The sequence below is a fragment of the Protopterus annectens genome, chromosome 1.part2, assembly GCF_019279795.1.
Source record: "Protopterus annectens isolate FY-2018-M chromosome 1.part2, PAN1.0, whole genome shotgun sequence".
Lineage (NCBI taxonomy): Eukaryota > Metazoa > Chordata > Ceratodontiformes > Protopteridae > Protopterus > Protopterus annectens.
Window position 1 is genome coordinate 287897736 of NC_056727.1, and position 14018 is coordinate 287911753.

A 14018-nucleotide genomic window follows, 5' to 3' on the forward strand; every position below is an offset into this window, starting at 1 on the left:
CTATGACTTGTTGTAATTTTGGTAGAATGGTCTGTGCCCAGACCTCCCATTTCTTAATCTGTGAATCCTCAGTTTTGACTTTGTCTTTCATTACTGGGTCTCCTGATATATGTTTAATTAAATCTCCCTTGTTTTATACATCTTGTGAGCCTGTAGCTTAAACTGTGGAGCAAATAGTATATTAATCTCAGCTGACAATAGCACTGTCAGTCTTACATATGTTTGATGTAATGATAGTACCATTACATTGGGTATTTGTGATTGGTCCAAGTTGACTTTCTTAGGAAGCATACTGGGATCAGTTGTCTGTACATAAAGTAGTAGTACAGTTTCATACCTTGATCAGTCTAGATCCTACATATATGTAAGAATTGTTGAAACCATCTCTCACTGTTTTTCTTCTGTTACATTCAGTTCCCAGGCCCAGGATTGTGGGGACATTTGCAGAGGGTTTCTGTTCAGAACAATCTGCCCTATCTTTCATTAACTGATCTACAGCTTGGTTGGTTTGGCTGTGTTCTTTACTTTTAGTATGATCCCCTACTTTATGCTAACTAAAGTGGGGTTGTCTTCTTTTACAAGTTCCCAAATTTCCCCTCATTACTTCTTGGTGGCACACTGGTTTACCATCTGCCGTGATCATGCCCCTGCTTGCCCAATTGGGAAGAGATGAGACCAATATTTTGACTACATACTCACTGTCAGTGTAGAGGTTTAAGGGCCTGGGCAGCAGCAAAGCATGTTTAATTGCTTTTAGTGTTGCTGTTTGTGCTGAGCATCCCTTTGAGAGACATCCCTTCCTGTGCTCTTTAGTCTCTTGATTAGAAATGTCTCAGCCTGTAAAAAAAAACATCCTTTCTTGTGTATTCCAGCATCTGGAACCATTTGTGTGCCAATTTGGTGACCTTCGGTGGCCTCAATGTCAGGTGCCTTGTGTTTCACATTATTTTCTGTATCAGGACATTCTAGTAGTTTCTCTGGTAGGAATTTCATCTGAGGTGTTTCCACTTGAATTTCTCATGCCTTGATCACAAAACCTGCAGTTATCTGCCCAGTTAAGGCATTTGGTCATGTCCTTTGGGTTCCCCTTCACCTGGTGTGTATGTGTTGTTTGGGGCAGTATTGGGAAGCATTGTATTAAGTGGTTAGTTACATTTATAGACAATTCATCTGTGGTGGCTTGTTCCCCACATTGTCTCATTCCCCTTTCCACTAAGTTCAGAGCTTGGGAATAATAACTCAGGACTTGAATATGACACCCCCCTCTCTTATAGTACTGTGGCCATCATGGTGGTCTCATTATGCTCACAATGGGTAATGAACTCTTTTTTTTTTTTCTCAGATCTATAAGAGGAATATCATTAAGCTCTTTGCTATTGCTTATTTATCCCACTTGATCTGCCGTCTGATTTCCTTTGTTGGTTAGGGGCTTTAAAGATTCCCCAAGACTTGTCTTAACCCTGTAAGTGTTGCAGGGAGTGGTGGTTTTATTTGCTGCTCTTTGTTGTCCCTAATACACCTTTGCCCTGCAGAGACAGATAATGGAGTCTTCCTTTAGCTGACTTTTTTTGGGATTAGGCTTCAATCCTGCTTGTCTCATTTCTTGGAAGACATCTTCTGCTTTTAGGCGTTGTTCAGCTTTGTTCCTGTGTGGATGCCATCCACATATTACATTACAGCAAATTTATAGTTAGTGTTATAAAATTGCTGGCAATTCTTCATGGAATACCAATGGGGTAAAAAGTGAAAACCTTGAAGTATTTGTGTGAAAGTGTAGTGTGAGGAGCTTCATTGAATGTACATTTCCATTCTGAGTCTTTATCCAGAGTATTGCTGTAGAATTTATTGCTCACACCTGGTGTGGAGAACATTTTCTGAATGTCTTGAATTAGAGAAAAGCCAAAAGCAGTAAATCCTCGCACAGTAGAAGTAGCCAAATGAGGGCAAGAGACTCAAATGTAGTCCTACTACTTTATTCACGAGTACAAAAATCAAGCGTAAATGCTGTAAATACAGTGTTTTCGTGTGAACACTTCATCAGATGCTATCCCCAAAAAAACAATGAGACTATCAATTTATACTTTGTCTAATTAATACACAAACTATCAATTAAAAATCAATTAAAATCAATTTAAAAGCACCAACCAAATCATTCCAAATACATTTGAATACTTTTTAATTAATTAGTTACAATTAAAATTGTAATTAAAATTGTAGAGGCTGAAAAAACTGTGGTCCGGTTAACAATATGTACAAATAGGAACAATGTATGGAAGACCAATGTTAAAAACATACAATATAATATAAAAATAGGCAAATTAATAAATAGATGCATAAAAATGGGTGAATGAATAAATAGATGCATAAAAATTAGATACACTGCCCTCTTGTGGCCACTTAACTGAATAAAAATGTGTGTGCTCTAAAGTTTTGCTGCTCTAAGTTTTAAAACTGGCTTTATAGAAATACCCTCGTTTAAACCAGGATTTTTGTGGCTTCCAAAATTAATTGCCAGAATAACTCCCTGTATTCCAACTTTTCCTCCCAAAGACCACCTCTCACGTTCTTAGGAACTACCTCCAAATATTTAAATTACAAGTTATTAAATTGTCTGTTTTTCTGCTGTACAATGAAGACTTTTCAGGCTTTCATAAAATGTCATATGCCACTAAAGCTTCTGCTGTCTAAGATAGCCTCTACTACTACAATTTTTGTTAGATATTGTCAAATGGGTTTTGCATGATCTCCCCTCACCTTAAGAGGGAAGTTGAGTATGATTTGCAGGATGGCTGCACACTAATCAACAGCTTAATTTCAGCTCTCCCAGTGTGAAAGCAGAAACTGAGAAATAAGAGCCAGTGAAATTATCATTCTGGGTATACTTTATTTACTGGCGAGTAAGTACACAGCCTGTATGCCAGCAAACAAGAAATTTACAAAACCGGAAAGAAAATTAACCACAAAAAAGAGGGGAGAAAGCAGTGGCTGGGAAGAATCTTCTAGCTGCTCAGCAAAAAGCAGTTCAAACTTCAGCTTTGGTACAAGCGATGGTCTCTAGTAATTTAGAGGAAAAAATAATAAATGTACTCAGAAATGATTAAAATGAATGAATCATTTAAGGAATATATCAACTCAAATAACTAAAGGTTGGAAAAATAGAAGAAGCTTTGAGTAGCTGTTCAGATGAACTGATAAAACTGTAGGAATCAAAAGTTGAAATGAAGAAAAGGCTGGCTGAGTGTGAGGCTTTTCAAGAAAAGCTTTTTCAGAAAATGGTAGAATTTAGAAGACAGAGCACATAGAGAAAACCTGAGATTTTCTTCTGTACCAGAAAAATTGAAAGGAACAGACTGTATTACTTTTATGAAAGCATCTGGACTGGTATTCCACATCCATATTTGTTAATTTAAAGGCACATCAAGTGTTTGTTCAAAACCTGGTCAAGAGAAAACAGATAAGACATACGTTGTGAAAATACAATCTTACCAGGAAAATAGTTGATCCTGACAAAACTGTGGAAAAAGGGGAGCATATTAAAAATTGGAGAGAGCAGAGTGTTTGTGAAAAATAATTATTCACTGTACAACAGGCAGAAGAGAAGCAAGTTTATCCCAGCAATCAACAGGCAAAAGAGAAGCAAATTTATCCCGGCAATCAGGGAATATCAATATTTGCATAAGAGGGGCAAAAAAATGTCACATAGCTATTCCCACCAACTGATGATATATTTCATCATTAAATGTAAAACAAAAAGTATTTATAAAGTCAGTAACTTAATAAGACATAATGGACTCTTCTAAAAAGTATTTTAAAGCTTCTAATCCATGCTGATATTTAATATTAGTTTACAGACTATGAATATCGACAGCCAAACAAAACATGTCCCCCTTCCAGCTTACATTTTGTAATTTAACCAAAAAAAAAAAAATCAGTAGAATCTTTTATATAGGATAGCAAAGTAACATCATGCTTCCTAAGATGATTGTTAAGCATGCAGACAATATTACCTAAAACACTACCTAAGTAAGATACAGTTTGACGATCTGGAGGAGGTTTTCTTATAACTCTAGAGGTGTAATGCATGTCATCAGTTGTATCTGCAATATGTTTTACATTGAGACTTGGAGAAAATTTAGAATTAGACTTTGGGAACACACAAGGGACATGACATTAAGTAAAACTGATAGCCCATTAATGGAATTTTTTTGACATTTCATAATAAGGATTGTACGTAACTGCTCTGTATCGAGTTGTTATGAAATAATTTCATTCTAATTTTATTAACTTACACACTTTTCCAAAATAGTGTATATTTTAAAGTATGGCGCTTTAAAACCTAGGGGTTTGAATAATGGAATTAACTAGAAATATCCCATTTGACTATTGTTTTATTGTAATTGTTGTTAATTAGTTTAAATGTTTAAGCATGTATTATGTCATTTCATTGAAGGCTAGAAGTGACCTGTTAATGTGGTATTAAAAATATTTTTCTGCCTTTATTTGTTTACAATTAACACGTTATAATAAGAATGTATAAATCAATAAGTATATAAATATATAATGTGTGACTCATTTTTAAAATAAATTAAAGTATTATCTGTTGTTGAGGTTTCCTTGAATAGAGGGCCCATATCTAAAAATAAATTGATCTCTCCTATGATATAATTAATAGGAAATGTTTTTGATAAAAGTACCTTCCTTTGTTTGTATAATGTATTTTTAAGCCACATCTATCAGTATAGTGTCCTTTCTGAAAGTTTTCAGCCCCAGGACTAATTGGAATTATATTATTTGCATCACGGTCAAGCAGGATATACCCCCATCTTTGACATATTCAATAGATGGAATGAGTAGTCCCTCTGTGGAGCCTGTTAGTAATGTCACTAGGCACCTGCTGAAATTCATACTTGTCAAGTTGTAATCTGTGGGCCACACAAGCATTTTCGGTAGGGAAGTAAGTTAAATGTTTGGGGTGAGAGCTCTTTGCATTTAGAAACATATTAGCTGCTGCTCAGTTTTCTGTACATTATAGTATTTAAAGTACCACTCTCATCATATATTTTTTTATAAAAATTCAATTTTTGTCTTAAAACTAAAATAAATGCTACATTGGCTATTTTGTATAATTTGAAAAAGGAAACTAACAAATTGTTCTAAATCACATTTCACTACAAAAAAAAAAGATTATCAGTGTATTTTAACACCATTTTGCTAAAGTATTCTATATTCAAACTCCTACTGCTCCACTGAATATATTTGCACACACTAGGACAAATTTAGCCCCCATAGTTGTGCCCTTTATTTGTGTGTACTATTATCGAACAAAAAAAAATTCTTAAAAGAAAATTCAGTTAACTACACAGCAGATCTCACTTCCATTAATGAATCATACCATTCTGTACTGTCTTGAATCCCCCTGATGTTCAATGCTAGTATATCGAGGCTTGTATTATTCATAATTACATCATACGATAGTCCTAACATGTTCAAGAAATCAAGTACTGTGCCTTTAAGTAAGTGGAAAAAATGTATACATAAGGTTGCAAGAAATCATCAAACATTAGTCAGCACATTCTAGTAGTCCACTGATTGGCTTGCTAGGATGATTCCACGTTTTATGAATTTTTGGCAGTTTAAACTTTTGGCCAGTGTGTGTTTAAAAGCCAAAGTCAGAAAAGCATGTTCTTTAAATTGTCTGATTCTAAAGGGCATGTATTTTTTACTTCAGGAAGATCATTTCACCACTTTATATTTCACTGGTCTGACTTTTTATTGGGTACAGTGCTGCATTTTGCAGACTTTGGACAAGCAACCTAAAATGACTTAAAAGGTTCTTTCTAGTTCTTTTATTACTAGAAAAAATTATAGGGTAAAAAACTTAAAGGTTACTAAGTGGTGACACAACTTCTGCGTGGCCTACAAGGCAGTGCCAGAATTGGTTCTGTTTGAAAGTCTGTGCCTAAAACACACTTCTGGGGGAGCTAACACCAGATTGGAGAACTCTAAAAAAAAAAAAAAAAAAAAAAAAAAAAAAAAAAAATTCAGTAATACAGAAAATGTGACTACTGCATTATGCTTCAAAAGATTATGGAATAAGCTTTCCCTTACGAGACGTCCTTCATTAACTTACTTCAAAAATATATTTTTAGCTATAGAAATTAGCTATAGAAATAAAAAATATTGACATCAAGTTTCAGCAGTCAAGCTTTTTGAAGGCTATTAATTCACAAGCTTAAATATCATATCTGTGAACACCCCTGTTTGTAAGGTAATGGAGTGTACCATCTGGTTCTGTCATTGTACGGGATAGTTTCACCATTTGCTGTAACCAGTGCATGAGAGAGAGGCAGGGAAGGCAGTGGACTGCAGACAGTCTATACAGACCAGGACACAGGATGTAAAGTTAACATACTTAAGCTCTTGTCAGTGCAGTAGATCGAAATTGGGATAACTGAGGTATTGGCATAGAGATGGAAAAAACAACAACAAATATTACCTGAAAAAATAAGTTTTTTTAAAAAAAGTTGGACATTTGTGATGTTAGCTTCATTGTTAGATGGACATCAGCTTTGGCCAAAGTACATATGATTATCACAAAGTAAAAATCCAAAATTTTGCTGTGGGAGGCTTTTTCCCTTGAAAATCTGTTATGGTGACCACCATCCCCATTTGTTCTTTCCCAACTGACTGACTATTTCCAGGTCTTGGATACTCTATGCATTTGAGAACACTAAGGCTAAGACTACTCTTTCTGTAGTAGCTTCCTAGTTGCTGTCTACAGCCTACCTCATGTAGTGTTACTAATGGTCTTGGTCTTGGAAGTGGCTGCAGCAACTGTGCTACAGTTTATATCTGTGATACCCAAGTCAACCTTCTCTTTTTTGTGCTGTTCTTATGGTTCAGTCTGTTAGTTTCTTGCCCCTTTCCTCCCCCACAACAGGGAGGTATTCTTTATACAGAGCATGTGTAGTTATTCATTCCTTTTGCATTCTCCAGTCTGACCTACACAGTCCCTTTCCACCATGTGTACTTGTGTGTTCTGCTTCTCTGGTATTGTCTTTTACATACAGGGCTACACGTTTTGTAAACATGATTGTAGTGTTTCAAATTACCATGTTTCAGGTAATACCATCGTGTGGACAAGGATGATCTTCCATCACTGCAGTCTGCTCAGAAGATTCGAATAGATCTAATAAAGAGCAAATGGAAGGTTTCAAACTCCACAAAATTCATTTTGCAAATTAGTTCTCTTGAGTATTGAAATTAAAGTGATATTGTGAAGAAAGCAGTCACTGACCAGGATATATTTGTTGCTGTAATCAGGCACAAATTGTGTCCTTCTTTTTCAAACCAAAGGATATGTTCAGGATTCGCCTTTTAACTTTTACAATCAATTCTTGAAGGTCATTTCTGGTTTGCCATCACCTCTCATGTAGGGAATGTAATGCTGACTTGTAATGAGGGGATTACTAAGATTAAACAGGCTGCACTCCATTCATGTCCCAATGGAGCTTCATGCTTTGCTGATATGTAGCCATAAGAGGTTCTTGGGTAAGTACTGTGCTAGCTGCCCTTGTGTACCATTTTAAGCCTAGCTGATTCCCATTTTTGCAGTCAAATTAATCTGTCTCATTTGGTTAGAGATTGTCAGTACCCATCCCTTGATTGATAATTATGTATTACCCCTAATGAGAGTAACTGAGGTCATTACCATAGATAATTTAAGGGTACCCATGCATGGGCTAAAGCATTTATGAGCTGCCTCTGTCCATTAGTAGTACAGGGGGCAGTCCTGGGGTAAATTTCTGTTTAGCATCCATAGATCCAAGTTGCGCATGAATATGGACAGGGATGAACTTTGTTTTACGTGGCTGGGGGAATCTATTCCAGAGTAACCGTATCTTCTGTGAGATATACCTGCCCCTCCAAACCATTCAATTTGATTTTGCAGAAGAAATTTAGATCCCTAGATCTGAGTATTTATAATTCCATTTGAGTTGTTGATGTGCAGTAAATCCATCAGTATTGGATTGGAGGATGCCTTGTATGCCAGTTACCGGTCACTTCTTAGTTGTCTGTAGGATACCAAGTAAGGCTTTGAATCGGTCAACGTAGGACATGTTGTTTAGGCCTTGTATCATTTATTAAGGTATTTCTGTGGGCATTTCATTTGTTGCATGTATCTGGACATATACATGCCAAAATGGGCATAATATTCAATGAGTGGCCTAATGAGGGCTGAGTAATAAGATGTTAGACTCTTCAATGAAGTTTCATTGACTTTAGTGGAAACACAACTCCATATGATTCATTTCCATTGACTTGAATGGAGGAAGGCCTCTCTTGATCCTGGTAAAACCTCATAACATATCAGTTTGTTCTACTTTAGAGGCATTTTTGGAGTCCTACAGTGAGATACAGGAGTTGATTTTAAATGTTACAAATGGAATCCTGAACTGCTTTTCAATTTTAATGAGAGCTAAAGGTTGCAATGTGTTTGAAGACAGTGGGAACGTTAAGTAGCAACTGTCCTCACCCTCCATTACAAATTTCTTTTAAAGATCACATAGAGAGATTTTTGTTACCATTCATTTCTTTTTACTGTAATTAAGTTGTCGTTATGTAAAGATACATTCTAAAGTGTATAATGACTGGCATACAGTATACTGACACAGATGTAGCACTGATAGTTGTCTACCATGGGGTAATAAAAAGCATTATACACTTCGCAAAGAATCTTATTGTGTTCTAATTGACTTTTACTTGAATGTAACTGCATTTATTTTGTTATTGTTTGACTGACTGTGTTGCATTTGCTGTAGAACAGACTCCCCATCCACATAAAACAAAGTTACACCTGTCCATTTTCAAGCTCAACTTTGATGTGTAAGATGGGAAGCAGAAAATTTACCTTAGGACTGCCCCTGTGCTACTAATGGACAGATGCCACTCCTAAATGCTTTGTCCCATGCATGGGTATCCTCAAATTATCTATGGTGTGAGTTATTCTCATCAGAGGTATAGATAATTATTGACCATGGGATGGGTAAGGTCAATCTGTACCCAAATGGGATGGATTAATTTGAGCACAAAAAGGGAACGTGGCTAGGCTTAACATGACCCACAAGGGCAGCTAGCCTAGTACTTGCCTATCAACCTATGTTGAAATCTGCTGTAGACTACAAACACCTAACCACTACAGACTGTCAAGCTGTGTATTCTAACAGTTGCATCGTTAGAATTCTAGGTCACATGACATGGACTTAGGATGTAACTAGACAGCTGCTCAGCCTACAGTAAATGCCAACACAAGTTTACTTTACTTAAATAAGCATTGTTCCACTGAAGTAAAGTCAAATCTATTTTATAATCAGCCTACTTTACATAATGAGAGCATAACTGCAATAGCAAAAAGAAATGCTAACAGAAAAAGTTTGCACATGATCTGTAACAACAAGCAGTTGTTTTCCTATTTTTTAATAGCATTCTTTTTTGTTGAATGTGTTGACTGATAGTGACATACCTTGTTTTGTAACTTTTTGCCTTGATTAGTGCCAGAATGTTTTTTTTTCTTTTTGGGTATTTTAAGTCAGGTGAATCTTGACAGTTCAAAGTTCTGTCAAGTCAAGGATGCCGCTGTTTGTACATTTTGGTGCCTCATGTTTGTGTTCATTAAAAGTTTGTTGAAAATAATTCACTGGTGTCTCATATTTGTGTTCTTTAAATATTTGTTGAAAAGATTTCACTCATTGAACTTTGTTAGAAATGGCTTAACAGTTTTTCTTTTTTGTTCTAGGTTTTTAATGATCTTGGTTCAGATGTCCTTAGATCAGCGTTTGAAGGTTATAATGCTTGTGTCTTTGCTTACGGACAGACTGGATCCGGCAAGTCATATACTATGATGGGCAATTCTGTGAGTTTTTTTTGTATTTCTGAATATTCTTTGGGAAGTGAAGGACTTCCTCATTGTAGTGGCTTTTATTTATGATTTTTTTTAATTACTGCACATCTAAGACATATTTTTGAAGAAGGACAGTATTTAGCAGAAACTCTTTATACCATGTAGCTTATCCATACTGATGAGCTTTCTGTGTGGAAGCCTTGACAGTTAAGTAGGTGTTTTAATTCGGACCTCATGTAAACTCCACTACCAGGCAGCTCTGTGGGTACTGGGTGGTATAATTTAAAATTTGTGTGCAGTACTGTACTGAATGCAATATTTAGCATTATAATTTGTAATGAGTGAAATGTCTTTACTTGTGCTGCTGCTTTTTCTAGTACTAAGTAAAATGCTAATAGTACTCTGTTTTCTTGTGATGAGAGTAATAGAGTGCTGCAGTATTTTTGCTTATACCACGTGTGTCCTTTCCACTTGCACAGATCAGTGTGTACAGTGTTGTTACATTTACTGAGTGGGATATATAGTGCTGTTCTGCATACCTTGAATGGGCTAAGTGAGGGATACTGCATTATTTTTACAGAATGAGATTTGCAGTATTGATACAACCACTCTCTTCTGTTCAAGTAACATTGTTTATTAAATTTGATAACCAGGGTAGAGCACTAATCCAAATGGACCTGTTTCAGTCTCAGCCCAGATAACTAAAAATGACAATAAACAAGCAAGTTAAGAAATATTATGAATACAAACAGAATGTTGTATGAAGATGGCCCTGAATCAGTAACAGAAATAATGAAGTACACGGCAGAGGAGACAATAGGACGGGATGGTTAGAGTAAGGAGGGAAGAAGAGCGTGAAATAGTGAAGGTGTAGAGCACAAACTGTAAAAGATGGCAAAAGTAAGGTAAGGATACACCAAAATCAACTGTATGCAATATATACAAGGGTTCCTGTCAGAAGAGCAAACACTTAAAATAGCGAACTCTCTTCTGTCGAACTGAAAACAATGAAAGCTGACAATGTCGAAGGCAAGTAACAGCGATTTTTTTTCCCGCTGGGCTGCTGTCGGGACTTTGTTGTTTTCTCCACTGTGGTGCGATCTCGGAGTTGGTATATTTAAGTTGGGGGGGGGTGTGGAGGTCAAAGCCCCCCACTTCATTTTGTTTGTACATATTTTTTTTTTTTGGATCAGCGAATCTTTTCCCTGAAGTGAAGGTGTAGATCACAAACTGTAAAAGATGGGAAAAAATTTGCTGACCTGTGTGTTCGACATTGTCAGCTTTCGTGTTTTTAAGTTTGACAGAAGGGCTTTTGCTATTTTAAGTATTCGCTCTTCTGCTATAGACCCAATATACAGTATGGAAAAGATGTTGCATATTAGTGTTGGGAAATAATGTGAGGAAGATAAAGGTAGCTGACTGGTGAAGGGGAGAGTGGGAAGTTAAGTGATGTGTCCAGAGGATCGCAGTACTTTACACTACTGTGTGTACATTGAGTTCAGTCATGCTACACACTGCACCATGAAGAACTTTAAGCAAGCCTGTTTATCTCAGGAGTTGTCTGCTTCTCAGTCAGATAGCAGGTCAGGAGAGCCTTATGGCTCTTCATATACAGTGGATGTAAAAAGTTTGCACACCCCTGTTAAAATGCCACGTTTTTGTGATATAAAAAAAGTGAGACCACAATAAATCATTTCAAAACTTTTCCCACCTTTAATGTGACCTATAACCTGTACAATTCAGTTGAAAAACAAACAAATCTATTAGAGGAAAAAATATAAAAAATAAAAAACATACGATATGCTGGTTGCATAAGTGTGCCCACCCTTAAACTAATACTTTGTTGTGTGTGCACATCCTTAAACTAATACTTTGTTGAAGCAACTTTTGATTTAATTACAGCATTCAGTCTTCTTGGGTAGGAGTCCATCAGCATGGCACATCTTGACTTGGCAATATTTGCTCACTCTTCCTTGCAAAAGCTCTCCAAATCTGTCAGATTGCAAAGGTTTCTCTTGATTTTCTATTGGATTTAGGTGTGGGCTGTGGCTAGGCCATTCCAAAACTATTTTCTTCTGGTGAGGTCATTCTTTTGTTGATCTGGATGTATGCTTGGGGTCATTGTCATGTTGAAAGGTGAAATTTCTCATCTTCAGCTTTCTAGTAGACGCCTGAAGGTTTTGGGCCAAAAGTGAGTGGTATTTGGAACTGTTCATAATTTCCTCAACCTTGACTAAAGCACCAGTTCCAGCTGAAGAAAAGCAGCCCCAAAGCATGATACTGCCACCACCATGCTTCACAGTGGGGATGGTGTTCTTTTGGTGATGCAAAGTGTTGTTTTTGTGCCAAACGTACATTTTGGAATTGTAGCTAAAAAGTTCAACCTTGGTCTCATCAGACCATAACACATTTTCCCACATGCGTTTGGGAGACTTGATGTATGGTTTTGCAAATTTTAGCCAGGCCTGGATGTTTTTCTGTGTAAGAAAAGGCTTCCGTCTTGCAACCCTACCCCATAGTCCAGACATATAGAGAAAACTAGAGATTATTGTCGCATGTAGTACACAACCAATTGTTGTCACATGTAGTACACAACCAGTACTTGCCAGAAATTCCTGCAGCTACTTCAGTGTTGCTGTAGGTCTCCTGGCAGCCTCCCTGACCAGTTTTCATCTTGTCTTTTTATCAGTTTTGGAGGGACGTCCAGTTCTTTGCAACGTCACTGTTGTCCCATATTTTCTTCACTTTTTGATGACTGTCTTCACTGTGTTCCATGGTATATCCAAGGCTGTGAAAATTGTTTTGTACCCGTCTCCTGACTGATATCTTTCAACAATGAGATCCCTTTGATGCTTTGTAAGCTCTCTGCGAACCATGGCTTTTGCTGTAGCAGGCAACTGAGTAAATGTCAGGAAAATCCTACTAGGACAGCTGAATTTTATTTGGGGTTAATCATAGTCCATTTAATTGATGGCAGGTATGTACCCAAGAAGACTTGAGTGCTATAATTAAATCAAAAGGTGCTTAAGGGTGTACACACACAACAAAGTATTAGTTTAGGGGTGTGTACACTTATGCATCCAGTGTATTTTATTTTTTGTATTTTTCCCCTAACAGATTTGTTTGTTGTTCAATTGAATTGTACAGGTTATAGGTCACATTAAAGGTAGGAAAAGTTTTGAAATGATTTATTGTGGTCTTGTTTTTTTATATCACAAAAACCTGTCATTTTAACAGGGGTGTGTAAACTTTTTTTACCCACTGTACTTCCTTAAAAGTTCATTTCTAAAAAGGGTTTTATCTCAGCTATGGCAGATTTGTCCACACCAAAAGTATTTATTAATTTATGCTGTTGAATCCAGTACCTCAGTGTTAACTTTTTAAAAGAAATTATTTGTTGAATTGCTGTTCCATGTGTAAGAAGTTCCATTCCACCACCCCCACCACACTGTCAGTCTGCATCTCCTTGAGGAAGTTGTATCCACCACCCAATCATGTCTTTGGACTCCTGTTTGACCTGGACTTTGTCACATTTTTGATTTGCTACTTTGCCTGGATGAAACACATTTTGAATGCTGAAATGAAACATCACATGCTGCTTTGCACGAAACTTGGAATCTAACTTATGATGCTGCTTTGCCTGAAAACTAACTACATTGTTGCTGTAATGAAGCTTTCACTATATGTGTGTGTGTGTGTGTGTGTGTGTGTGTGTGTGTGTGTGTGTGTGTGTGTGTGTAAGTAAATTACATATGTTAGGTTCAAAACCATGTGCAAGTGAAGGCAACTCCTTAGCTTGGAGCCCTAATGCTCAGCACCAACTGCCAAATTGCTCTTAATAAGTTACTGTATTGGCCCAAAAGAAACACACCACCAGGGTTTCTGGACTTAACACAGTTTTATTAAGTAAAACAAAGGTCGTGCTTTCATCAACCAAAGTTGATGAAAGCGCTTAACCTTTGTCTTGCATAATAAAATTGTGTGGAGCCTAGAAACTCTGGTGGCGCATTTCTTTTGGGTTACTAGGTTGTTTCTTTTTCGCACTGTTACACCACCTTTTGGTTTATAAATTACTGTAGTGGGTTATTTCTTAGAGATTTGTGTTTGAAGCATTCCT

General features: G+C 36.7%; 1 protein-coding gene across 1 annotated transcript in view; it reads left to right on the plus strand.

The window, feature by feature from the left end:
- The window catches only part of KIF16B (kinesin family member 16B), a 3706250-nt gene that overhangs the window by 662561 nt on the left and 3029671 nt on the right, over positions 1–14018 (plus strand). Inside the window, exon 4 of the mRNA XM_044056090.1 lies at positions 9797–9913. Coding sequence (XP_043912025.1) covers positions 9797–9913 — 117 coding nt within the window. The remainder of the gene's footprint in view (positions 1–9796; positions 9914–14018) is intronic.